This window comes from Coturnix japonica, chromosome 3, assembly GCF_054131305.1.
Source record: "Coturnix japonica strain WE chromosome 3, WE-NBRP24, whole genome shotgun sequence".
NCBI lineage: Eukaryota > Metazoa > Chordata > Aves > Galliformes > Phasianidae > Coturnix > Coturnix japonica.
In genome coordinates this window covers 18,336,298-18,363,418 of record NC_140665.1, presented here as the reverse complement: position 1 = coordinate 18,363,418, position 27,121 = coordinate 18,336,298, and the positions used below count along the sequence as shown (strand labels likewise).

The 27,121-nt window shown below is 39.7% G+C and overlaps 1 protein-coding gene across 8 annotated transcripts in view; it reads right to left on the bottom strand.

Moving 5' to 3' along the window:
- RPS6KC1 (ribosomal protein S6 kinase C1) overlaps positions 1 to 27,121 on the bottom strand; it is an 81,219-nt gene that overhangs the window by 34,073 nt on the left and 20,025 nt on the right. For 7 of the 8 annotated variants that reach the window (XR_014943827.1, XR_014943826.1, XM_085541138.1 and 4 more), the window contains 4 exons: positions 26,916 to 26,975; positions 25,780 to 26,142; positions 11,607 to 11,725; positions 4,834 to 4,926 (listed from right to left, as the gene is read on the bottom strand). Coding sequence is in view for 6 of the 8 variants with exons in the window: in XM_085541137.1 (XP_085397263.1) it covers positions 4,834 to 4,926; positions 11,607 to 11,725; positions 25,780 to 26,142; positions 26,916 to 26,975 (635 nt within the window). In the remaining 2 variants the exon portion in view is untranslated. The remainder of the gene's footprint in view (positions 1 to 4,833; positions 4,927 to 11,606; positions 11,726 to 25,779; positions 26,143 to 26,915; positions 26,976 to 27,121) is intronic. The other variant, XM_085541136.1, reaches the window with a different exon arrangement.

The window sequence follows — 27,121 nt, the reverse complement described above, 5'->3', positions numbered from 1 at the left end:
AATTCCCCCTGCTCTCCTCAGTTGTGCCGGCTGTCAAGGCTACCAGGATTAAAAGATCTGCTTAACACAGATTTATTCTTGTCACTTTTCAGATTACATCACTCAGACTCTCACTCATCTTCCTCTGTTGTTGCAAAAAGAGATTATGTTTGGCTAATATGTATGAAAAATACGATTAGTGCTTATCCTTGTACCTGTGCAATATGAATTATCTTCAGTTTGCAATTATTCCTCCCTTCACACCATTATTGTAAGGAACTTAAGGTTTGTATATTCTATGACTTGCTGTAATAGTGTACTTAAAAGACAAAAGGTGCAACTTTAAATAATGCAAATACTAAGAAAGCAGAGTATATTCAAATTTAAGTTTTTTAATACTTTCAGTTGGTTGCAACAGAAAGTTCATCTTTTTGCAATCTAAAACCTGATCAATTCCATGTTTTCAGCCAGTTACTCTTCCTAAGCATAATTATGAAACAAGAAGAAATGTCTGAACTTGTTCACACTGTTTATTACAGTTCCTTCCCTCTCCCCCCACTCCCCACCTCCTCTCACATGGACACAGCCTCTCATTCAGATCCCCAAGATGGTTGAAAGAAGCTTGGCAATGTGCACCGAAGAGCCAAGTGAGAGCAAACATCTGCTGCAGTCAATTCAGTTTCACAACTGCAGCATTCTCTAAACTCACCTCCACATAAAGCGCTGAATGTTTAGGTTTCTAATAGACACTAAATGGTCATAGCCACAATAACATGCAACATTCATGCACAGCACACACACTGCCATAAAAGAGCCCACTTCTCCAACTATCTGACTGAACTCCATTAAATCTAGCCATAACCTGTTTGAATTCAACTATAGGTCTGCGGATCATATATGTGAACTCCAGATTCTTTATATTTGTGCTTTTTTTATACTTTTGCTCATCGAGTACACAGGTTTTATTATTATTTTCTGAATAATTACCCCCTGATTTGGTTATTCTACACATTACTAAGGTCAATTCATCACAGTATATTAAATCCGTTACCACTTCTCACAGCAGCACAACAGTCACAAACATGATCTATACTAAAGGTCAAGATAATTACTCTCAGTTCTTCAGAAAAATAATAATAATAATAATAACAATTATTATTATTATTATTATTATTTAATAATATTGTTAAATAATATATTTAATATTAATATTATTAAATAATATTAATATTATTAAATAGTATTATTATTTAATAATAAAGATATTATTATTTAATAATAATTATTATTATTATTATTATTATTATTCCAGAATCCCCCTCAGAAACTCCCAAAATAATGTTAGCAAGGCCCTGATGTGAGTTGTTTTATTTGATAAGGTTTTAGGTTGTATAAGGAAGCTTAATCAACAGTGTATCAAACAACAAGCTCAAACCTACAGACATTCATCAAAGACTGATCACAGCACAGCACTGCAATACAGACAATACGGCTTGATGAGAGTCTAGGGGAGGGGACAGCAAAGACATAAAAGGCAGTCATTGGTTACAGAGGCATAGTTATTACTTAATGTACTCTGCTTTCAAGATGAATCTTTAAATGGAGAGAATCTAAATAACAGGGTTCTAAAGAATAAGAAATTGGGCTTGAAACAGCATTGTTAAGGTATCCAGCAGCACTGTAACATAGTTTCTTCAGGGGCCAATTGTAGCTTCAAAGGAAAGATTTGCCTAGGGCAGAAACTCAGCACAGAATCTGCAACTCGTATTTTTAATTAGTCAAATTTTGAAAGCAAAAATCTTTGGTACTCCAAAAAGAAGTTTTGTACTTTAAGGTACATGAACCAGTAAAATGATTGATCATTCCCGGATGGTGATAACAGTAGCTAAAATATTTAGATATTAGCCTGTTTTCAAGGTGGTACCTCTGGTAACATTACTAGGAGCTGTGCTTGACAATCAGCAACAGAGATGAGAGCCTACAACAGTTGCAGGACAAAAGCAACATCCAGAATTAGATTAAATTTTAGAAAGCCATCCACAGATGGATTCTTCCCATAAAGTACCCGCAAACACCATCTAGTTAACCTTTAGCACCATGAAGCAAGCAAGCACAGCAGCAGCAGAATTTAAGAAACATGGTTTCCACAAGCACTAGCACAGGTCCTCTTGAGTCTATTACAATAGTTGGATTTATACCCACAGCCTTTGCAAAAGAGCAGAAGCAAAGGGTGAGAGGCGAGGCACTATTATGGGTGCCCTACTATGAATTTTCACAGCACGTTCAGGATTTTAATAATGCTAAAATCCCTAACTCTCTCAGCTTCAGCAGAAAAGGGGTCAACACTGCAAAAATTATTCAGGTAACAAGGAAAATGGAAAGGCAGACAGAGAGGGAACAATGGCACATCACTAAGCCAGGCTTGAATTAAATGTCCGATATTTTGCCCGGTCTAAAAAAAATATGAGAAACCCAGCATTTCAGGGCAGCAATAAGCATTTTATCTGTGAACAGGAAGCCAATTCCAAACACATCAAGTGGCATCAAAAGAAGAACAAAGACAGACATTACTCTAAGGTGAGGCGCTGAACCTTTCAGCATTTGATGAGTAAAGGTTAACAGCTGGTTTGCTCCAGTCAGCACTGCCACAGGCACCAGCCTGAGCCTCAAGCAGCAGTGGAAGAACAGCTCTGGGACTCAACCACCACCACATTCCATCCAGTGTGGTTAGACCAGTGTCACTCACACCTAGGCAAGACAGCAATAAGATGTCAGTGGTTTGTTACTATCCACACACCCATTTTCTGCTGAAACCAGTGAAGTTACCTCAGGGTTAGAAACAGCAGAAGACGATTTTCAGGCAAAATTCTGGGTAATGCTGAATCAGCTATAGACTTGAGTACAGAAACACAGTATCTTCAACACCAGCCATGAAAATCAGAATCAGTTTTCAAGAACAAATAAACTATGCCTCAGCAAGGATTCTTGCATCAGAAACTTGCCTATCAATTCGGATTTCTCCAGACATGAGCTTCATAGATTATATGCAAGCAGAGAAAGAGGCAAAAAAAAGAGATGCTGAGGACAAAAAGGAGATGGTGGTTTAAACTAAAGGCAGAGGCGTAATTTCCAGCACACAGATACACATATGCATCTTTGCTTTGCTGATCACACACACTGAATGTTTGGACTTAGAGCGCCTCATTTGCCTCATGAATGGATGAATACTTAGAAACACAAGATAAAAGACACAAGACTAAGTGTAATAAGGATAATCTGGAAGTATGTGTTCAGAGTACAAAGACAGCTGAAGGAATACTGTTCTCTTTTCCACACAGTAATTAAACATTAACTCCGACCCCTATAATAGTGTTTACACACAAGCATACACCTGTACACACAGGCCTGTTCCCTTGGACCACTCCTCACACGCATCCCCAGCACCAAGATCTTGTATTTCTGTCATCACTGGAACACTAATTCTCCCTAATTCTGCCTCAAAGATTTGGGTGCATTCATTTCACACCTGAGAAATGTTCTGTGAGAGATCTAGAAGACCTCACAATGCTAAGGACTCTAAAACCTCAACTCCAAGAACCATCAAATTCCCCGGTCACTGCTCCTTTCTCCTGTAAGAAAACATGGAAAAGGCTTTTTTTTGTTCCTTTCCAACACATCTGCAGCCTTACACCTTCAGACTAATTCACAAGGTCCTTGACTGCCGTGGGCATTTAGTTAGAGGCTACCAATCAAACAGATGTTTTTTCAAAGCCGCCTCTGACATGTATACAGGGAGAAACACGGGGTAAAGTCTGTACTTAAAAAACAGAGCAAAGAAGATAAAACGAATTCAAGGATGAGAAATCCTTATGTGTGATAAAAACAACCATAGCACCTAATGCATATAGCCCTCAAAGGAGAAGTTATCAACATATTCACATAATTACAACAATACAAGCAAAGAAAAGCAAAGATTTATACTAGTAGCTAGGTTCAGGCTAACCAGAAAGGAGAAATACTGATCTTAAAGAGATGGGACAGCTTTTCTGATACATGTTGGAAATGCATAAATTGGTCATGCATCAAATACATCATGAACAAACCACAGACTATATGAGGAACTCAAAAGACACGAGGGAATTAGAACATAGGAAGGAAATGAACCTTTGCAGTCTTACATTATTCAGCAGCGTGACAATGGCTAATGCATTCTCTTAGAAGCATTTGGTAAGGTGATAACTAATCAGCATTATCAAAACAAAGCAGAAATTCTTCTGGTCTCTTAATCAGGCTTGCAAAAAAATCCGTATGGTCCTTCACTGTTTATAGAGGAACACGACCCTGGGATTTTGGGTGACATTACTTGCATGTGTCAGAAAAGGAGCTTGGCTTCACTCTATCTGTATCCGTGCTGGGGATTTCAATTCCACGTTCTCAGGGATGGAGAACAAACATTTGTTGTCCCTCTAACACCATTTTAAAAGTTGGCACCAAAGTGTGAATTTTTACCTTCCTGTATTTCAAATGTCCACCAGTTTATTCAACTGAAAACACATGGATTCGTCCTTACCCCAGTACTGTAACCATGATTCATTTTCAAAAAAACAGGCCTCATCCTATCGAATGCCACCAAACATGTATCTTATCCTTTAGCTCAAATATATTTTGCATGACCTTACATGAATTGCTCAGATAAAAGCCTTTTTTCTTCTACTTTTGTTATTTTAAAGTGCAGATGCATTTGAGTCATTTTCCCCTTTTGTTTCATATCCTTAAGATCCACAGCTTCAAAGACAAAATGTCAGCATGCAGTCGATTTATGACTGAACTCTTGAAGAGACACTGAAGAATTACCTTGTCAATCACCCCAAGGACTCTGAAGGCCTTCAGTTCCTCGGCAGGGCTCCTTAGGTTCCAAGAGGGCCTTGAACTTAGTGATCCTGGAGGCTAATGGAAGATATCAAAGATTATACATCAATCAGGGTGGTACTTGAAGGAAGACTGCCTGCTGAAGCAAATGCCAGGCCGAAGGAAACTAAATTTATCATAAATCAGAGAGAGTGAAGATGAAAGGAGAAGTTTTCTGTTTGTCCTTAGTGGGGGAAAAAAAAAACAACTTGCAAGTAAATAAAACCAAGATAACATAGAAAACAAAATTTTAAAAAGAAAAAATAATGACTTTTTATACTTTCTATGCTTAACAGAACCTGGTTGAATCAATTGCTGAATTCTTAAACCCATCCCAATAATCAAAGCCTTATAGCTATTACAGATACAAAATAATTCAGAGATCAATGAAGAGGAGAAAGTAAATTAGAGGCTTTTTAAGTTTGAAGAACATAAAATACAGGGTTATAAACAGAATTCTCTTGTTCTCTGATGAGCTTTATGAAATCCTTTTAATGGTAAGGTGTGCAATAGAAAAATTTTCTAAAACTGCCTTAGGAAAAGGAATCTAGCTACATCACATTAATCTAGAAATTAACAAGAAAATCAGCAGGTGTTAAGTGTTCAAGTATTTAATACGCAGAGACTGTTGTCCATGTTGCACTTTGTAATTTCTCAGGGCAGACTAAGTTGGCATGGCAGAGGAGGGAACAGAGTTTAAAGCAGAAGTCTTTCAAGACAAAGTTCAACCTCTAAGCATCGCATTTACCTCTTCTACAAGGGTGAAGGAAGAGGAAGGTGAAACTCCTTGATTTTTAAATTTCTGAAAGTCAGAAGTTGTTTATCTCATTTTTCAGGATCCTGAGATATTATTAATATGTCACAAAGGAAAAAGGCTGGTAAGCAATTCTGTTGTGGATAAAATGCTTTAGCATCAGGGGGGAAAAATGAAATTTCCCTTTCAGAAACTTGCAGAAAAAAGGGAGACACTAAGCAAGTTAATTCCATATTCTCCCCACACTGGGTTTGCCCTCCAATATACTCACTATTCTATTCTCAAGGTCCAGAGCACCTCCTCATATTTCTCACCAAAATCTGTTTCCCTTCACATTGTCTATCACCTTATTTCCTTCCAAATTATCTCCCCAAAGCAGCTCCTATTTTAGCATTGCCTGTGAAATTCAACAGAAAGGGTCAAAAACACACATTCCAAAAGCCTGGAACATGTTCCAAAGGTGTACTTTTCTTTTTATCCATCTGCTGGGTTCTTGGTTTAAAAGAGTTTATTATTTCTCTTCATTTAACTGACTGGCTCTTGTGACTTTTCTTGCCGTGTAGACAATACTGAGTACTGACTGCACTTAGAAGGAAACAGCCCAGGTTCCACAAATCACTAAAGCTGTTAGTACAAAGAAGAAAATGATTCTACATGAAGTTTGTTCTCCAGACCCACCTCAGGTCCCACAGGCTCTCAGGAAGGTCAAGTAGGCTTTCTTTTTCTTGTATTTTAAGTGTGTACTATTTTTCTGCATTAAAAAAATAGATGCTTTGAAACAGAGCACCACTAATGCAGAGTTTAATTATGACACAAGTTCAAAAGCATTCTAAGGAATATGTTTAATGGAAGAAAATATTTCAAAGTTCTCAGGACTACTGTAGTGGATTTTCACTTCCATTTACAAGCTATTAGGTTTTTTTATAACACTGCTCAATAGTAATGCTTTCAAAACTTTATCTCTTATGCACAATGTTCCAACCATGAATTAAGCTCATACATCTCCACAGAAGTTAACAGCTGTCTAACAGTGCCATAGGACTGGACTCCTGCACCCATCAAGTCCAAAGTCTGAAGTAAAACAATACATTTTCTTGGGTTCTTCTCTAAAATATCACCAACAATGGCACAGTCACTAACAGTACATACACACTGCTCTCCATATGTGCATTCTATAGTCACTTCTTACCTTAAAATAATTAATAACATTAATGTCTTTACGGTTCCCAGTAGCTTTTCTATTTCTTTAAGTTTCAGGCTACTTTTCTTTTTCTTCTTTGCTCTTTAAAGTGGTTTGGTTTCACCACTGCAAAGTCTAGTAGCTGACCCCAAAGATGGAAAGGTATCACATTCTGTTGCAAGAGCAAGCTCTAACTATTCAATTTCCAGAACTATGGCAATTAAGCATTATACAGCTTGGTCGTCAAAACTAGAGAGGGAAGGGAAGGGAAGGGAAGGGAAGGGAAGGGAAGGGAAGGGAAGGGAAGGGAAGGGAAGGGAAGGGAAGGGAAGGGAAGGGAAGGGAAGGGAAGGGAAGGGAAGGGAAGGGAAGGGAAGGGAAGGGAAGGGAAGGGAAGGGAAGGGAAGGGAAGGGAAGGGAAGGGAAGGGAAGGGAAGGGAAGGGAAGGGAAGGGAAGGGAAGGGAAGGGAAGGGAAGGGAAGGGAAGGGAAGGGAAGGGAAGGGAAGGGAAGGGAAGGGAAGGGAAGGGAAGGGGCTAACAGAAAATCAAAGACTAATCTGCCTTTAGAAATAAAGCATTTATATTCTAAAGGAAGCATCAGACTACCTGTACCCACAGAATTGAAGGATAACTTCAGCAACCTGTCCAAATGCTCAGCACACTGCTCAGGTATTTTAGGACTTTCTCTCCTGCTGTTAGGCCTTAGGTTCCATTTTCAGACTACACTCTGAGCTTCACTACAGAAGCCAGCTGGGGCTACCTTACTAGGGATCAGCATCCCAAGTTCTGCAGTTCCTTTCCCACCGCCACCTTTTGCTACGTAGGCACTAACTTCAAGTAGAAAAGGATGATATGATTGTGATACTGGCCATTTCAAAGATGCAGCAATTTGTTTCCACCATGTGTCTTCAAAAGGCTCTAGTTTTAGAACCTACACAATGAAGCATAGCTCTCATCTTAACTTCAGCATCACTATTGGCCATTACAAGAGTACACCTACATTCAGCAGCTGATTGGAATGCAGAATGATCTGAAAAGCCTTGAGAAAGAATTTCGATTTTAAGTCAAATTTGCATCACATAAAACTGTAGCAGTGTATTTTCTTTACACTTTCTGCAGTTTTTATGCACATTTAATGAGAATTTCAGGAAGAACAATATCTTATGAAATAAGTGCAAAGAATGAAGAATACTTTGCTTGTTTAGGCATTGAGTTTGCCTGTAATACTCAATACTAAACTGCTTTGAAAATTGAAAATAACTGACATTTTAGAGGATAACAGCTTTTGTAATGGTGCAAAAAGAGACAATCTAAATATAAAATAAATGGCATAAGTGGAACTAGAAACAGTTTCAAAGAGTGAAGAAGATATGCATTATAAAAACGCCAGAGTTAAAACAGACGATAGCCTGTATGTATATTTGTGCTGGGCCTCACAGTCAACAGCTATGCTAGGCTGAAGCTTTCTAGTGATCAGTCCAATGCAATTCAAAGGCTGCTGCACCAGGCTCTCTCTCTCACTCAGGCCTGGAGACGACTCCCTCAAAACTTGCTACTCATAAGAAGGCAAAAGAGAAAAACAAAGCTTGAGAACCTGCAAAATGGCCTGCTGCTGCCAGCATTCTTGAGTATTTATTGTCAAGCAGGCTCTTGAAGCAGCCGTGCTCTGAGGAAGAGCTGGAAAGCATTCGCTGAAGCATGTTTTTCCCTAAGGTCTATATGCCTGTTTACAATCTTCAGAAGGTCTCTCCACATCTCCCTCTCCTACATATCACAGCAAGGCTTTTCTCAATGTTTACAATACCTTGTCAAGTGAGTTCCCAGTTCATGGTCAGTAACAGTTGCGTCTGTTCCCTGTGCTGCTTCTCAGCCTTAAGAAATTCTCTATCCATCCTTAAGCCCTCTGCTTGTAACCTTTTTCTACAGTGCCAAGAGTTCTTCAAACATGTCCTCCTGTGTTTCTCTCTTCACCACTTAGACTCGCCAACAGTAGGGTGGTTGCTAAGGATGCTATCCTTGAGGGCTATACTGTTGGCTTTTTGCTGAGGCAAGAGATGTAGCAAACTATTATTACTCTTTGTTTGGTTTCCATGGCATCAAAGAATCTTTTTCTTTGCAGTTCTGAAACACCAGGCTACTGCCTCTTGAGAAATCTGGTCTTCAGTGAGGCAAGAGCATGGCATTTCAGGCCAGGGAAGAATAGCTTGCTTCCTTCTGCACAGGGCCCCAGGAAAAGCCCCTCTGCCTCACTGCCACTTAGTGTTCAGATGGTAAATGCAGGGCTTGGTTTATGTTTGTAACACACAGCCCTTTAAGACTGCTTGATATGGCACAGCATATGCCTGACAGATTTTGAAAGTCGTGAGAATCACAGAATCACAGAAGAGAAATACTAAACCCACAATTCAGAGCTTATCTCTTCCCTTGCTGGACATTTCTCTGGCCTGATGGATGAGAAAGAAGCAAAATGTCACATCCATGAAGGCCAGATAAGCCTGGTTTTGAAGCTGCTCACCCTGTCCCTTGTAAGGGCATGACAGAAACACAAGACTACCTACACTGGTCATGACTGACAAAGTAGTTCTACCTTTTAACATCAGGTGGTGAATAGAAACACTGTTTGAAATATTTACTCTTGCTATCTAACCAAGCCTCTTCCTCCAATGTGCTGAAAGTTTCAGCATTTTCACATTCCATGAAGTTCCTTGCACTGAATCATGTTTCCCTTGCCCGAAATGCACCCTGCCCATAGTAATACAGGAACAGACAATTCCAGGAGCCTACTACACCTGGAGTTGTGACAAAACTCGGCCATGCTTCTAGTAAAGGCATTATATATATACTATAGGAATGGCTCCTCGCAAACACTTCAGCGTCACTCAAGCAAGGACTAAGAGATTAGAGACCTCTTTGCTGACCCATGTGGGCAAATACAGATTTGTACAGTCTTATTTAAACATTTGCATATGTATCCTGTCTAAGCACCAGCATTTGAACAAGAGATGGGATCAGTCTGCAGGACTTACAAAAGTAAGAGATGCTACCAGTAACGGACCAGCCTTGCCCCAGCCTTGACCAAAGCTGCGCTTACAGCAATTCAGAAGCTAACTAGTGACAAGGAACGTGCACACTAATTTCTAAACTATAGACTTAATTACAGAAAATTACAAAAGCTCTAAGACAAAAGACAGGCTTCCATGTTATAAAGAGTAGCAAATAAATGCAACTAAAATACAAAGGGAAAACAGTGCCATAGGGAAGACAAAGCCATAGCCTAGAAAAACATGTTTTATCGTAAAAAGGAGAGCAGAACATTCAGATTAGCCCTAGCTTGTCAATGTGGAGTTTCAAGAAGACTGACTTTCTAGTCTCATTACTTTTTTCTTTTTCCTTTTGTCTTATTCCAATTAGTTTAACTTTCTATTGGATCTACAAAGAAGACACTTGCCCTACTCGGTACAGCAAAAGAGGAAATATTTCTCAAGCCCACATACAAAAACGCAACCTATTTCTTCTTCCTTTCCAACTGCAATTAGTTTTTACACTTATAAAAGGGTAAAAATAGGTTGTTCTTGGTCTTTTTTTTTTTTTTCCTTGTTCTGTAGTTTCCAAACATACTGAGATTTCCATTCAATATAGATTCTTCCCCACTTTCAGGGGCGTCTGACCCAAAGAAAGACTACCTAGTAGGAGTTCATATCAGACCAAAATATTAAATTGTTCAAAGTACAATTCACAGCAGCAGCAAGACTCCAAATCTCACAAAATATATCTCATTTGGAACGTCCTCAAAAAAATGTACTTGAGGGCTCTCAACATAGAAAAAGTTACCTTTAAAAATCACTGGTTTTGCTTTTTCAATTTACTTATTAGGCAGTAAGATTTTTATAACGCTTCACATTTAGGTAGCTGTAGTCTCCTTATGGCATTTTTGGATCTGAGCGACCTAAGGAGCAATAATCCTCTGTGCTTTTTGTCCTTAACTGATGTAAACGCAAAGAGATGGGAAGTTGGTAAATTTTATATTTACAATAGAGCAGTCACCTACATGCAGTTTCACAGAAGTGTAGTAAAGATCTAAAGTAAGAATAGATAAGTTCTGATGGAAATGGCTGGGGAAGGGCAAAGTAGAAATTTATTGAGGGCGTCTTGGAACAAGCTTTGTTTATCTTTTGCACAAGTACCGATAAGGGTGTTTCTGCTTAAGACAGTAGGAACTACTCCTGAAACTCTGCACCAATAAAGGATCTACTCAAGCACAACCAGGACAGACATCTGAAGAAAGCAAAAAGAGCCTTAGCTGAATTAAATATTTATCCCTAACCATCTACCATTCCTCCCAGCTCCACCAGCTTAACTCAGCTCTGATACATCCACATGTGCAAAGATAAAGAAACCAGCAGACTTTTTGCTCCGTCCAGGAGTCATATTTTCAGTGAAAAGTCAAAATAAATGTTCCAGTGGTGGCTCCTGAACTTGGGGGTTCTTTTTTGCTTTAACTTGAAGTTCTTTAGCATGATGAAAATATCCACCTCATCAACTGTGAAGCAGAAGCAAAGTGTGCTAAATCAAGCACTGTCTATAATGAAATGAAACCAAAAAGAATCAGAAAGTAAGAGCAACTTAATAGAAACGTAATACTGAAATACTCCTCTGGCGTCCTAAAAGAGATAAATTCTAAAGCTTTTGATCCTCAAGCTTGAATATACTTTACTATAAGACAGAACAATTTAATTATATCAAATTTAAATAAATAAAATTAAATAATACAAAATAAACCCTACCATAGAAACAGATGCATCTTCAGAGGATTTATGGTAGAGACTGGAAATCTTTTCAGCTCGCATAAGGTATTCCGCAGTCTTCCTTTTCACTGCTTCTCGACGAGTTGGACTTGATTCACCTCAAAGGAAAAAAATAAGGTTATTTTTTCTACACGGAGAGAGGTGCTAAGCAATCAAAGCACATGACTGCTTTGATTCTACCTTTTTGATTTACTTTGGGTTATTAATAATCAAAACTACAAATATGCATCTCATAATACACAAGTACTATGATATCAGAGTTCCACCAAAAAATATAAAAATTAAAAATTAAACCTTGTAATAGATGAAAGTAAACCAAAATTCTTACCTAATTTTCCTGTGATAGGAAATAGGTGATAGATAGATGTGCCTATTGTAACTTGAACTGAAACAAACTGCCAATCTGAATACTATACCCCCAAAATCTCAATTACAGAAAACAAGATAAGAGCTTACGTAGAAACAATAGTGAAATTTTTGAAGTTGTTTTTCTCCCCTATTTCTAACATGGGATTCCCTAAGTATAAAGGGAATACAGAAATGCTATCAACAGTCAAATGATAACATGAGAGACGTCAAGAACTCCTGCCCAACGCATCCTGATGCTTCCTGCTCCTTTGCTGTTGGCTTGGGGTGATGCAGTAAGGGGGGAAAAACCACTTATATCAATTATTCCAATGTCTGGATAGCTGAATATTCATTGTGTTATACCTAGTCTGTCCAAACCCTTACAAGAGGTGACATTCCTGTAGTACTGCACAAAAATCTATGTTCACTCTAAATCCTTACGTTCAGGCACTCTCATCACAAGCAGTGTATTTTTATACGAGACTTGATTTTTAACAACAGCAAAAAATTCAACTACCAACCAAAGAGAAAAAGACTGCACACCATAATTATCATAACTGCTAGAGCAGAAAAATGAAAATACTGTGGCTGCTGAAATACTGAAATGGCTGTCCTGGAAGATCGCAGAGTAACAGCAGAAATTTCACTTGGCCATAACAGTTGCTTCCTGCCATAACTGATGCTGTCCAAGACTTTCATAAACAAAGCCTTGGCTACAGAAGGCTTCAGAATCACCAGGTGCAAGTCAGCACCTTTCACCAACTGATCCTCAAACAGGGCAAGGAACTGCAAGGTTATCTAACAGCTACTCAAGATAAAAGACAAGGCAAGGAACAGGAGGGGTAATAAATTAAACATGCAAACACCAAACCCTGACAAACAGCAGATAGCAGAGAATAACAAAGACTAGAACTCATAAGAAAGCGATCAATGGGCCATTTGACATGCCCACCAAGTGTAACCTTGAAGAAGTTCAACCAGAAACTTGGTGACTGATAAGAAAGGAACCAGATTATTATGGGTTATTAAGAACAAGTCTCATAAAAAAAGAGCAAAATTATTACAGGATGCCTGAGGGAGACCAAGGAAAAACTTAAAAGCTTGTACACAAAACTTAACATGCAGAGTTTTATAGGAAGGATTGTGGGAAGGTTTAAGCCTCATTGCGAGATGCTTAGGGTCAGGATTAAAGGTGAGGGACAAGGTAGGGTCCCATGAGACAAGCATGAGAAAATAGGAATGGGAATTACATTAGTTGATTGTGTGTAAGTAGGCTGCTCATCAGCACAGCTGTCTGACTGAGATCCTGTACCTGACCATCATTTGTCTTACCTTCTCACTCATCTCTGTCCTTCCTCATTTTCTGCATGTGGGTGCTCACTGCTCTCTGTGCATATGATGCAATATCAGCCTTCACACAAGACTAGCAGTCAAGTTGTCTGAGAGTCAGACAATGGGCCCAGGCCCAGCTAACAGAGAAACCTGCCCAGTGAATCTTTCCCAGAAAAGCAATAGTTCAAAACAAAACTGAGCTGTACACTTTGTCTGTGGTTATGTAGGTGCCTACAAAGGCAATGTCCTCTGCCTTTGCTCATCTGTTTGTGGCCAGCTGTGTGCATACAGAGTATGCAGTCAAATGCATAAGCCTCTCAGAAATCTGCAGCATGACTGGCAGGACCCAATGGAGAGGTGAGCTGCCTACACTGATACCAAGCAGGTCAGGGCAGCAGGAGTCACTCTGATCCTTCAGTTGGACAGACCTGGTTAGCTTTAACATCTGACTCCTTAATAAAGAAGGATGAGAAGCTTGTCTGACTGCTCATATTTCTCAAAACATTTTCAAAATGGAAGAGAAAAATGAAAAGCTACATAGTAGGTTTCTTTTGAAAGTTCATGGAAAATTCCTCTAAAATAGAAGCTCTGAGTTATATTCCCTCTGCCCCACACAAGAAGAAACAAATCACAGAACGTTTTAGCTTAAAAAGTCTATCCAGTTCCAACCCCCTGCAATAGGTAGGGCCACCTCTCCCTATACCAGGCTGCCCAAGGCCCCATCCAATCTGGCTCTGAACATCTCCAGTGATGGGACACCCACAGCTTCTCTGGGCAACCTGTTCTGGTGCCTCACCACCCTCAGAGTTAAGAATTTCCTCTCTGTATCTCACCTAAATCTATCCTCTTTGAGTTTAAAGGCATTACCCCTTCTCCTTTGACAAAGAGTTCCTCATCTTCACCACAGGTACTGAAAGGTTGCTATAAGGTCACCCCAGAGCCCTCTCCAGTACGAACAATCACAGATCTCTCGGTCTGACTCCATAGGAGTGGTGCTCCAGCTCTCTGATCATCTTCATGGCCTCCTCTGGACCCACTTTAACAGTCCATGTGCTGGGGGCCACAGACCTGAATACGGTACTCCAGATGGAATCATTGCTCTTTCTTTAAACAATCCTTTGACCAAGAGAGTGAATGAGGCAGAGGGGACTTTATCACATTGCTTTTGTTCTACCAGTCATTTTGACCCTGTTAAATTACAGATTCCTCCTCACTTTTATATTGTGACTACCAACCATCTAAATGCGCGGAACTGCCACACACTCTGTCAAGAACAGAGCAGAAGAGACTTACGTTCTACTCCAAGCTCTGCTGAAAGTGATCTATTGTAACTATTATTATCCATCTCCCAGCAGGGTGGAAAAGTGATTGTTAACTCCTCAGATAGAGATACAGAGCCTTTCTCCATAAATATCTTGGACTGCATGAGGTTTAGGAGGAAGCCGGACAGTCAGAAATTCAATGCGCTTCTAGGTTACAACGTTATAGATAAGCAAAAATCTGAGTTAATTCCTCTCATTCCAAAGAGAGCAGACTCAGGTCCAGTCTCCACTGGGTAGTACTCCTCCAGTAAAATTCCCTTAGACCAGACTACCAGTATTATTCCCATCTACAAGAAAAAATAAAACTCAGTGTTTGAGCCCGGGTTTGGCAGTATCAGCATGGAATAGATGCACAGGGTTTTGTTTGCTTTTAAATAAACATGCTGCAATTTCTTGAAATATGACCAACACTCCTGCATTCATCTTTAAGCTTAGAGCACCATAAAACTTTGTTATGATCACTGGTGATCGTCAACATTCTCAAAGGCACACAAAAGTGGTAGTTGCTCAGGGAAAACAAATCATCCACATGGCAACATTAAACTCTTCAGCCAGCATTTTCTTCAAACAAACTGGTAGAAAACTGCTAGGCTAGTGTCTAAGGCTATCATAAAAGTCAAGCTTACCGCTTAATTGTTAGTTATGTGTATTTAGTTTGGATGTTTATTACCTTTTTTCAATGCTTCAGTAATTTTACAGTAATTAACGCAAACAAGATAGGCTGTCCCCTTAGAGCTGTCTTTGTTCTCCCTACTTTCACAAGACATTAATTTCAGTTTTCCTTCTCATTTTCCTTCCCGAGTAATTTGTTAAAAAACATTTACGAACTGTTCAGTCATTAAAATCTTCAGCCATTAAAGAGGGTGCAGATTCACAAACTCGACAACTTCTTGTATCTTATTCATGACCAAGATCATTATCAGTTTCATCCCTAGGAATCCTGTAATAAGGTATACGGTAAGTGGGAGCTGGAGAATTGGATTTACAGGAATAGGATTTTTATTTATATTGGTTTAACAAAGCAAAGGAAAAAGAGAAAAGCCATATTCCAATGCAATTTCCCATTTAGCCAGTCAATACCTGCACGGAAATCTGTAAAGAAATAGAGGATACAAACTCTAAAATTAGAGTAGAGAAAATATTACTTTAGAAGTCTTAGCACAGAGCAATGAGTGTTAACAAAAATCTCATTAAACTAAAAATAATCTTTACCATTTGTGACAAATTTCAAGTTATCGAACACTCCACTTAAATTGAATTAAGCATTAGAACACAATGCCAGAAAAAATCTGTCTCTGAGAGATGCTTCAGCTGTCAGACAGACGACACAGATTTTTTTCAAAACGGTAACATTGCCTTTTTGCTATAATATTTTTTAAAGTGAAACAAATGCGTGTTCTTCAAAGAATCCATGCATTTATTTCTAGTGAAGGTCTTTTGATTTTAACACCACATGAACACACCGAGTTTCTATTTTCATTCTGCAGTTAGCCTGCAATAATCTGAAGAGGTATCTCTCTTTAATTACAATTTATAACTTGAAAGGCGTTTTTCTTTAAATGGAAGCAAACAGGAAATGTTTAAACTGTGTCAAAGCCTTTGATGAATCTTTACAACTGCTCATAAAAGATCATCCTGCTTAAAATAATATTGATTTTTCATTTATTTTCCTAGATACTAGAAGATTTATGTTTCATCTGATCAGGATCAAAGCTTTTCCCTGCTCCTGATCACTGGGATTAAATCAGCAATGTCATTTTACGTGTTTAAAAACTACACTGCTGAAGCACAATATGAAGTGTAGCGATGCTGATCACAAAGACCTGCATAAAAACCCCCTCAAGATTCCTCCTCTCTCTCCCCGTCTCTCCCTCCGCGTTTGCTACGGAGCAGCTGTGCCTCACACAGATTCACATGAATGAAAATATTAAGGCGAGAAACCACCCACTTAGTTTATTTTCCATATGACTTTCCTGTAATTATTTTGTAAACTGTTCACACAACAATATATAAAAACATCTGCAAAAACAGGTAATTAATGTGTCAAGCCAAACTAATGCATTTTTTATGGTGTCCATGCTTCGTCAACTGTAATTATAACTCTTTTTAAGCAAATGATGATGTGTTTGTTGCAATGTGCAAGTGGTTATTTTAGATGCTCTGTTTACTATTACTGCAAACAGAATATAAAAACTCTACAGCTACTTTGTCGCACACATAAGCCTTCATCTACACAGGCGCGAGCAGGCTGCTCCCTCATTTTCCAAAGGCTTCGCCTATTTCAAAGAAATAAAAATATCTTAAAATGAAAATTGGCTTTGGAAAGGCTGACCGGGCCACCCGCTGACCAAACTAACAGTAGCCAGGACATTAGGACAGCAGCCAACAAATTAAAATTTGTTCTTTAATTTTTATTTCTAAGGACAGCTCAGCTATAATATATTTACAAAAACAGACGTTCCTAACAACATTCAAATGATCTTGAGGGTTTGACAGAGGAAAACCACACATATCAAAATAATTGTGCCACCAAGTTCATCTGTGACTTGCAGGCTTGTTTTCCTATAGACCATTGATCTGAATGCAAAATACACAGAAGCAACATTTCTACTGAATACGTACCCAGCAGTAGCATCTGGGAACCTAACAATATTACAAGCAGCTTTCTTGCTCAGAAGAGTACATACCTTTGAATGGTCGGCTAACTTAATGGTGAAGCACTGGGTGTTCAGGTGAGCTAGCTGTCTTTCTCAGGCATCGGATTTTCTCTATTATCATGTTGGTAAATGCCTTATGTTCAGGTGTCATGAAAAAAAAAAAAAAGCTATGGAGAGGAGGGTTGTACCTTGTAAATACAAAGTGAAAAATAAAAATATCTGAGAGATATCAAGAGGTGGTGGATGCCCCTTCCCTGGAGACATCCACTGTCAGGCTGGGGGGGCTCTGAGCACCTGACTGAGCTGCAGTTGTCCCTGTTCCTTGCAGGGGAGTTGGACTGAATGGCCTTTAGAGGTCCCTTCCAATTCAAATGATTCTACGATGCGGACTGTGGAGAAATCTGTCCCTTTCCCCCCAGATAATCTAGGGTACTAACAGAGCACATTATGGATACACAAGTTCTTTCAAACTCGCTCTGGTCCTTAACTAAGAAGACTCTCCAAAGATCCAGGATGGATGCTTATCTTGCAGGATGGTAACAAACAAAAATAGCACTGTACCTTACTTGCCACTAACATATACTATATCACACATCTACTAAATCAGAGTATATATTACCCACCCAGGAATTCCATCACATCTGACCTCCTCCAAACCACTCCCCACCCCAATCAGCACATTCCTTAACTAACCAGCCGCTTGAACAGGATGTGCATATTTCCACAGAAGAGGTAAAAAGTTACCATCGCTTGTATCGCTTGTCCCAGTCCTTTGTAACCTCCATATTCCAAATCTTCCTGCTTTTTTCTCAGACTTACTAAAAATACATGTGGGCTGCCTTTGTTTAAGAGGGTATCAGAAGCGATTTGCTCCAGGAAGGAATGTCCTCTTGCAGGCTACAAGGAACTTGTGGGAGACTGCCTGTTGTGCTAACCCCAAACTCGATGTACTTAACAATTTAAACAGTAAAACTTTCTCTAAATACTGAAATCTTCAATGAAACATTTATAATTGCCAAATCTAATAGCTATAATACCATTTTTTATTTTTAAAAGTTTCTTTATCTTCTTCACAGTCTTCCTGCACATATCACCCAGCTGGATCGCTGAATTTTTCAAAGAATTGCTCTCTATAAAAATGCAAGGGAGTAAGCCTTAAAAGATTTATTTCTTCTCACAATGAAAAGAGGTTTAGCAGCACCTTCCTTATTAGTGGGTAGCCCAGCTGTTATTTTTGCCTAATTGGTTCAAGAGGACCTCTGTTCTTCTTAGGGCAAACACTTCTTACATCATGTGAAGCCGACTCCTTTGTCCATATTAGCCAAACAAAAGCTCAGGCACACTGTAAGTGACAATGCAAGTCATAATCCAGCACAGATTTGTGACCACTTTGGACACACTTTTATAACCCCGACATTTATTTCAGGAACGGGAAGAGCTGTGGATTTAGGAACAAGTCTCCAAACTTTCACAGGAGAGTGGGTAACCTTTAATCTTCAAACAATTACTTAAGTGAAACGTGGCAGGTGCTGGAGTAGATGGACACCTCAGGATCAAGGAAAGATGCTATACATTTTAGCAGCAGGTGGCAATTCGGATTTGCAAAATAAGCCCACTGGCTCCTCATCTCCATTATGCTATATATTAAATTCATGGCGATTAACTTTGGGTGGTGGCTAAATTCCACTGCTGAAAAAAAAGACAGTAAATATTAAAAAATAAATAAAACCAAAGTTAAGCCTGCTATGGTAAAAAACAGCTTGAAGCTACTTTTTTCCTCCTAAAAGAGGTTAGGATGCACCATATTTCTCAGACATAATCTTTCTCCCTTCCTGAAGGCACAGGACAGTACTCTACTATCCTTTAAAACCTCATAAGCAAAAGCACAACTGTGTGACAGTGAGTGAACATGTAAGAATTCTTCCCATTTTCTGGTATGTTCTGTGTATTTTGTGCATTTTCTTTATGGTACATTGCTCAAGACACTTACAGATCTCCACTCCCTGCAAGGTTACCAATTCCATTTGCTGCCACGAATGTCAGGTTACAAGCCAGTGGTGTGAATATTTAGGTAAATACTTCTCTAGAAAGAAAACACTGGCATATGTGCAAAAGTTAAGATTGCACAGAATAATGATGTGGACAAAATGTGTTTGAATGACCAGTCACCGGGAGACAGTAACACTCAGCAACATAAAAAAGTAACTTTCCACAAACGCTTACCAAGAAACATCTGTTTATTCAAAGAACCCCATGTTAAACATACAAGATGGTAGCTTTCCTCACGCACGTGTGACTAACTGGAAAAAAAAGCCTAAAAGGAATGGTCAGACAGTGCCACAGGGAAGAAAAGATTAATTTCCCATCCATCTGCTAAAACTTTCAGTCTTCAGCTGCAAAGCATTTCCCCAAAAGTAAGACCTCACAACATGAGAAATAACCTTGAACACTTTCCTGTGAAACTACATAAGATTAAGGAAAATAAACCCATGACTGCTGTAAGACAGAAGGATAAGCAATGGCATCCTAGCACATATGGGAAAACAAAATGGTGACAGCAGCAATTCCTCCAACACATGGACCACAGAAATAGGAAAGCACTACGAAAGCCTAAGCAGTGAAAGAATTCACACAGACCACCAACATAAAAGAAAGGAAAAGATTTTCAAACTTCTCTATGCTAAAAGAATTGATCCTTAATTCACCTACACGGCCTGAGGTATTTAATTCTGCGGTCTGAGCCTTCAGTTAGTTTTCTCACCTGGACAAGTGCTGTCACCAAGGTCAGTCTGATCTGTTTACACTGTGCTGGAAGGAGCGTGGCAACTACTAGGGGTCTACTGATCGGAGGTTAAAAACACCACAAAGCAGAAGGAAAAGATTAACACACATAGCTGCAGCAAGTGCTGGCTAATGACAGCCCAGACAGAAGGCTGTGCAGGCAGGCAGAGATGTCTGTCAGAGAGGCTGGATGCGACAACCAACCTGCCGAGGAACCACCATGAGGACAAACTCAAATCATGGAAAGACTGGATCAACACCAAGCCGATGCTGATCTCCGAAAGAGGGAAGAAAGTATAGATGCTTACATTCCACCTTGCCACACATTAATTCACTTCACTACAATCAAATGCTATGGGACCACATTCAGAGTCACCTCTGCAACATGCCCTACACATTGGCTTAGTTAGCACCACAGTTTACCCATACATGTACTGCACAGGTATCAACCTGCAGAAGGTAAACTCCAGATCTTTCTCAGCATTTTGTGTAAAGAAATATTGAAATTTAAAATGGATCTCCGCCTCGAGTATTCCTTTACATAGCTGAATCTGGTTGTATTTACATACTAGACATCACCATACTTTACTAGCAGATGCCATACTTTACTGCTTAGCCGTGATGGTGTGTCTAAACCCAGTATGTGTGCATACAGAATGACTTCATTCAGGGTGATCTATCCAACATCTGCCCTGCAGTTACAAGTCCTATATCACTAATCTGCTCTGAAGCTCTATATGGTCCGCAACAGGTTTGGAAGTCAGCACATTTCAGTTATGAACAGCTCATGGCCCGTATTAGCAAGAATTTCAGCATTGCCAAAAGCACACTGGAATTAGATTACTTTTTTCTTTTAGCAAACCACAATATTTTCAACATTCCTTCTTAATCCAGCTGCTTATCAGCAGACAAGTATTGCTACAAACAAGTAATCTGTTTTAGAACAGAAGAGGTGATGTAAATAGGTAACTCTCTGCATTGTTGCTTAGAAAGCCAAATCCAAACTGTTTTATAGCATCCCCCAGTCTACTGCAATATGATGGCTTTTCACCTCCTTTGGAAGGACATGGGACAGGAAGTTCCTGTCTTGACTGGTTCCAGGCTCAGTGGAAGTTACAGCAAGGAATAAGGTGATAGTCATGATGCACAGTCTGAGCAGAGAGGTCTGAGATCAGCTGAGGGAAAACCCCAATTCTGCCAGTAAGGCTGCCATTAACCTTCCCTGGCAGAGCCCAGCACAACTCTCTTTTCCCTGCAGACAACATCATCTTGCAGCCCAAGGTGTCCTGATGGGTGGTTACCTCTAGGGCTCCGTCCTGCAAAATTTAACCATTCCTCAGCTCTTCAACAGGATCTCAAATATTTAACATTAGCATAAATAGTCCTGCAATTGGGATGCAAGGGTCCTCATTTGCATTTGCCTGATGCCAACAAACTCACCCTGACACCTCTTAGAAAACAGGTCTTTTGTTTCCTCAAAGACACCGCTCTCATCTGTCACCATCACTGTGTACCTCAGAAACTGCACAGAGATTGTCACTCTCAACAACAAACGCTACTCGTAAGATTTTACAAGTTAAAGTAATATAACACAGCTACCGCTTTGTAACAGAAGTTGGTTTCATAAGCAGTATTCAACAAACAAGCAAAGGTGCTTTTTAATCTGGAAGCCAGGAGCATGCTCATGGAACAGCCACGGCTTTTCTCCTCTTTTCACAAAGCACTGTCTTTCTGGCATTCTGTCAGTCGTGCTCCTGTTTGCATTCCTGGCTCCATCACAAGTTCAGATCACAGCCCATCATAATCCCAGTAATTAGAAACAAGTCGGTTTGTTTTCAGTATATCCAGAAATATCACCTAGTTGCCTAAAGTATTCCCAACATTTCACTGTATATGCATTTCTGGGTTAAAAGTCAAAGTCATTGTATCAAGGTTCCAGTAATTTGTGTAATTTCTGTTCCAGCTCTGTTTACTGGATAAACATGAAAACAGCACAGAGCAGTGAGAAATCGACATTCACAGCCTGCTTTCAAAGACAGCAACAGCTTATCTAGAAGCCGTAGATAACCAGCACAAAACACAAATACCTGGGAAACATAATTGTGGCTGCAAAGCTGACTTACGTACCATGCACTTCATGCAACGAGGTCCACACTGCCTAGCTGAACCAGCCCCCTAGAGTAAATAAATATTAATTGTGCTTAGCCACAGCTGCTGCACAGAACACAAATACCCCAGATCTATGACAAAGCGAATGGATCACACACCTTCAGATGTTAATATGTAACCAAGAGCCTCGCATACAACAGTCTAGGAATGAGCAAGTTTGTTTTCTAAGCCACAGCGAACACAGTTTGTGCTTTTCTACACAATACAACTGTATTGCTGTGTCTGCTCTTGCTCCATCATGTCCTTGAAGCAACTGAAATGCAGCAACATGCAACAGCATTACTATGTTTTTACAGCCAAGATCCATAACAGATACAACTGGAGAATGGTTGGAGTTGAAGAAAGAGGAGCAATTCACAGCAGAAGGAGCAGGACTCCCTTTTTTACTCCAAAAATCCTTTTCTTTAATTTCAGCCCCTCTAATCAATTTTTTTTTCCTAACATAAATTACGATTCGCATCGAAGTCAGGAAAGCACTAACTTTGTATAAAACACAGCTGACTTCCAGCCTAGAAGTCGGTGGCTTGCAATCGATTAGTGCATTTTTTCCATCACTGGGCCTGAAGCAACGCATTGACCTCAAAGTGCTCTGACATGCTAACAAAACAAACGAGCAGCTACAACTGTGAACCAAAGTTACTATCAATTAACATATTTATTTTCTAGTACGGTTAAAAAGTATGAAAATTTCAATTTCTCAAGCAAGTCAGGAGTGTGACACGCACTCCCAGCTTGAATTTCTGAAGGTCTCAGTTCCTGGAGAAGTGCTCAACCAGCCTACGCAACATCTACAGACCTGCTTTGTGAAAGTGCCAAAATCCTGTACACGGCAGAACCCAGAAAACACAGAACAGGATCAGAATCGGTGTAAATCAAGGAAAAAGAAAGTGATGGCAGCCATTCCCTCTGCATGAATATGAGGGAGCTCTAGCAGCAATGAAATGGGAGGCTGCAAGAAGAGCAGGTAGTTCAGGGACTGCCATTGCAGAATTTGTTCTCCTTCCCACTGGCAAATACATTTAGCATTGAATGCATATATGGAGCAGAACCAGGCCCAAGACATTTGTAGGGCAGACATCCAGAGACCAAGTTATACTACAGCCTCTCAGAGCATATAACTGCCTTCATTTCCCATTGAACTCAAGATGGACACTTCTTTGGTGTAAGCCTGTGCTGTCTCACCCAGCAGCAGTGCTACCAACTATGAGAGCTGAGGTCATCGGGAGCATGACAGACAAGCTGCCTCGGCTGCCTTTATGGAAGCCTGCTACTCCTAACTAAACAATAAGTCTGTAAACTCACAGTAATAAACTTACTCATACGTGATTTTGAAGAGGTAGACTTAAGAAGCAAGAACTTCTTGTGCCAAGCCTAAAGGAGTGGCTGGCAACAGAGAGATCTTTATCTTTTAGATATGTCTAATCATTGTATGGAGACATTTCACTTCCACAGTAATTCTCAGAGAAGTTTCAAACACAGGGGATGGATGATGGTTCTTTTTCCCTCATGTACGTTAGTTATGTTTCCTAATTATAAGCATCAATTTCTATTTCCTTGGTGCCACCATGTGGCAAAAGCATGTACTGCCATTTTACATGCAAAAGCCACTTCCAGTTTGTTCTAAAGAAAGGCTGCATTTGCGATGCCTGTGTTGAAAGGTACGGTCACTTTAGATTGGTGTGTAAGTGTACATGAATGCTATGTTTCACTTTCAGAAAATACATACACTAATTTAGACAAGAAAGGGTAAAAAAAAATATTGAACAGCAAAAGACAACGCATTTGGCAACAGCTGAACCACCCTCATATTGAAACAGGCACATTATTATCCACATGAAATACATAACCAGAGGTGTTTAAGTTGCTGAAGTGGCAGGGATAAGTGTTCTTTATTGCAACATACAGTGAACATTCACAAATCAGCATTAAACTTATCACCCTCAAATTAAATGTACAAGAGACAACTCCTGGATTGGGTTTTTCCATATAGGTTTGTTTGTTTTTATTTTTTGTTTTGTGTGTGTGTGTGTGTGTGTGTTGGGTTTTTTAAACTGTCTTCATAGATGTTTAAAAAGCATAATTTTTTAGGAAAGGCTTTATAAAGAAGACATCAGAGTCTCCTTGCCAGCTTGCAGAAGCTCACAAGAGAACGCAAGATGATCTGGATTCATGCAGATCTAAGCTAAGTGCCCAGCAGAGGATGACCATCAACATCCCTCCCATCTCCACAGCCATGCAGAGTGACACAGAGAAAGGAAAAAAAAAGAGCTGACTACCTAGAACCAGTCTGTACACATTTCTACTCCCAAGGGAAGGCATTTTGATTACACAGACAAGCCATGACAAACAGCAAAGCAGCAGCCCTACGGACACCACTGAGACAGCAAAAAACAGAGGTGGATTCACTTTTGCCAAAAAGTTAACTGACATTTTATGCAAAGTGAACACCTCTAGCCTCCATCATTAACTTACCCATTATCTTCTGCTAGCCCGTTAAAGCAGCTCAGTAGGTTAAGTTCCATTCCTACAGTTGTTCACAGGGCTCAGGCCACTGCTGAGCTCTGTACAGTGATGCAGAACAGGCTTCTACCTGTACATGGTTTGGTACATTAGCATTTAAGTTCAGCTCTGGAGCAGCTGAATGTTCATGTGCTGTATGCTGTCAAACAATGCCACAATTCTAATCTCACTCATTTGATCTGTGTCAAACAGAAGCACAATGCACAGACCTTGAATTCACTCCAGGAAACAACAGATCTCTCTCTTCCTGTGGTCACTTTATGCAGTTGTTGGACAAAATGCAAATACATGAGGTTAGCCCTCCAGATTCTCAAGAACTAGAGATGGAAAGGGATAAAACTGTTCCTTGACTGACAGGGTGCGAGGAGGCTCTACAGAAGTTTACATGGAGTTACAATTCATCAGTTAACAACGGCTTCTACAGATATATTGATGCATCAAAGCCTCCTGAAAAAAAAAACCCTATTCTTCTCCAGCAGCATAAGCATGTAAATTTTTATGCGTCTTTTAGCTAGAAACAGGAGAACAGTTAAACGAAAGAAGCAAGAGGCTGTGAGCCAAGAATACTTCTAATCCTGTCGTGATTGAAAAGTTAACCTGAGTCTGCCTCTCCCCATGCGTAAAATGGGGATAATTAATCCTCACTTAACCATGTAAATTAAATAATGTTTCAACAGTGCTGCAAGTGCCACATATTAATTAATGCCTAGGTAATAAAAAGGAAAGAGACAAAAGTGGAGCACTTTGCTACTTACCTGCAAGTCAGAGGTTGTACTGCAATTTTGAATAGGGGATATTTGGCACTTGGAAGATTAGACCCTAACTTATTATTCAAATCTTAAAGAGAAAAATTTCTCTCTGTCTTGCAAGCACACCAGCTATCAAGTAGACGAAACCCAGGCACACACTGTTCTGCATTTTGTATCACCTCTTTGCAACAAAATAAGCAGATGTAACTAAGGAAATGCCATAATCAAATACCTATAACCAAAGGTAAAACAAACAATATGGGAGGATCCATACCTTGAACACCTTCCAGAAGTAAATCAACACCCTTTCTATAAAAGCTGAAGGCAGTTTCATAGTCTTCTTCTTCCTCCTTTTTCAAGGCCAGCTTTATCAACTCGCCTGCTTTCTCTAAGTAATCTTGTTTGCCAGGCTTGGGTTTTAAGCTTCCAGAAAACAGACCGTGGCTCTCCCTCTCTCCTTCAGGTTTGCTCCACTCCTGTTCAGATGCCACAGTGCTTTGTACTGGGGGCTCGGAAGTAAGGCAAAGGCCAACAGCTCTACTGGGAGAACTGTGATTGGATGCCATTCCATCGTCTAATTCAGCAAGAGAGTCTACATCAACCGTCAGAGAGATCAGGTCACTGTCACTAGAGAAGCCTGAAAGCATGATAAGACAAACATTTGTTACTCTCCATTATATTCCACAGGAACATTCATAATTCTTTATCACATCCAAATATTTTAGCTTTCTTTTCACATTTCCAACTTCCTAAGATGTTGAGCACAAAAATTCTCCAACTTAAGAATGGCTTTTGAGTAACCAGAGAAACGTGTTTTATTTAAAAAGTTAGCTACAAACTGCAGAGCAGTTCTTCATTTTAATATTGAGAATGGAGAGACAAACATCTAGCACCCTACTTTAACCTTCAAAGCCTGTCCACTGCTGGGCAGTGGTTTAGGTAACTAAAGTTAGGGCAGTAGTTTAGGAAACTAAACCTCCCTGTGTGAGTGCTGTGAGAACAGGAGCCAGATCATTGTTGCAAGATCTCTATACACACTGTATTAAATCAGAAAGTTGAAAACTATTCAATTAGGACTTCAGATCCACAGAGTTTGTCAGCTTGTGCATCACGCAGCATTCTAATTCGTGATTACCATATATACTATTCCTTCATTGTTAAGATGTGGTAACAAATGGATTAGCTTATACCTCTTTCACTGGAATTTCACAGCTAGCACATCTTATTGTATATACACATTTACTTCAGACTCCAGAAACCTTGAAGAGTTATTTGGGAAGAAGTGGCAAAGATATTTTACATCTACACCATCCTGTATGAATCATCATCCACATAAGGTGTCCATCCATAATTATGACTTTTTAGTAATTCAAAGTCCACAAAAGTAGTTGAAACAACTTCAGACCTTACCTCCACATTCCGACTGACTTGTAAGCGTCACATCATCAAGTCCACTTAAGTCTTTCCGAACTGAAAAAGACAAGAATGATGAAAATGGTTCTGATAGCCTCTTGCATTACAGGTTAGATGTTCACTTGCCATCAAAAATGGAATATATGACCCTGCTGCAGGTCGAAGTACATAATGTGGAGCTGTTCTTGAACTGGCTATCAGAG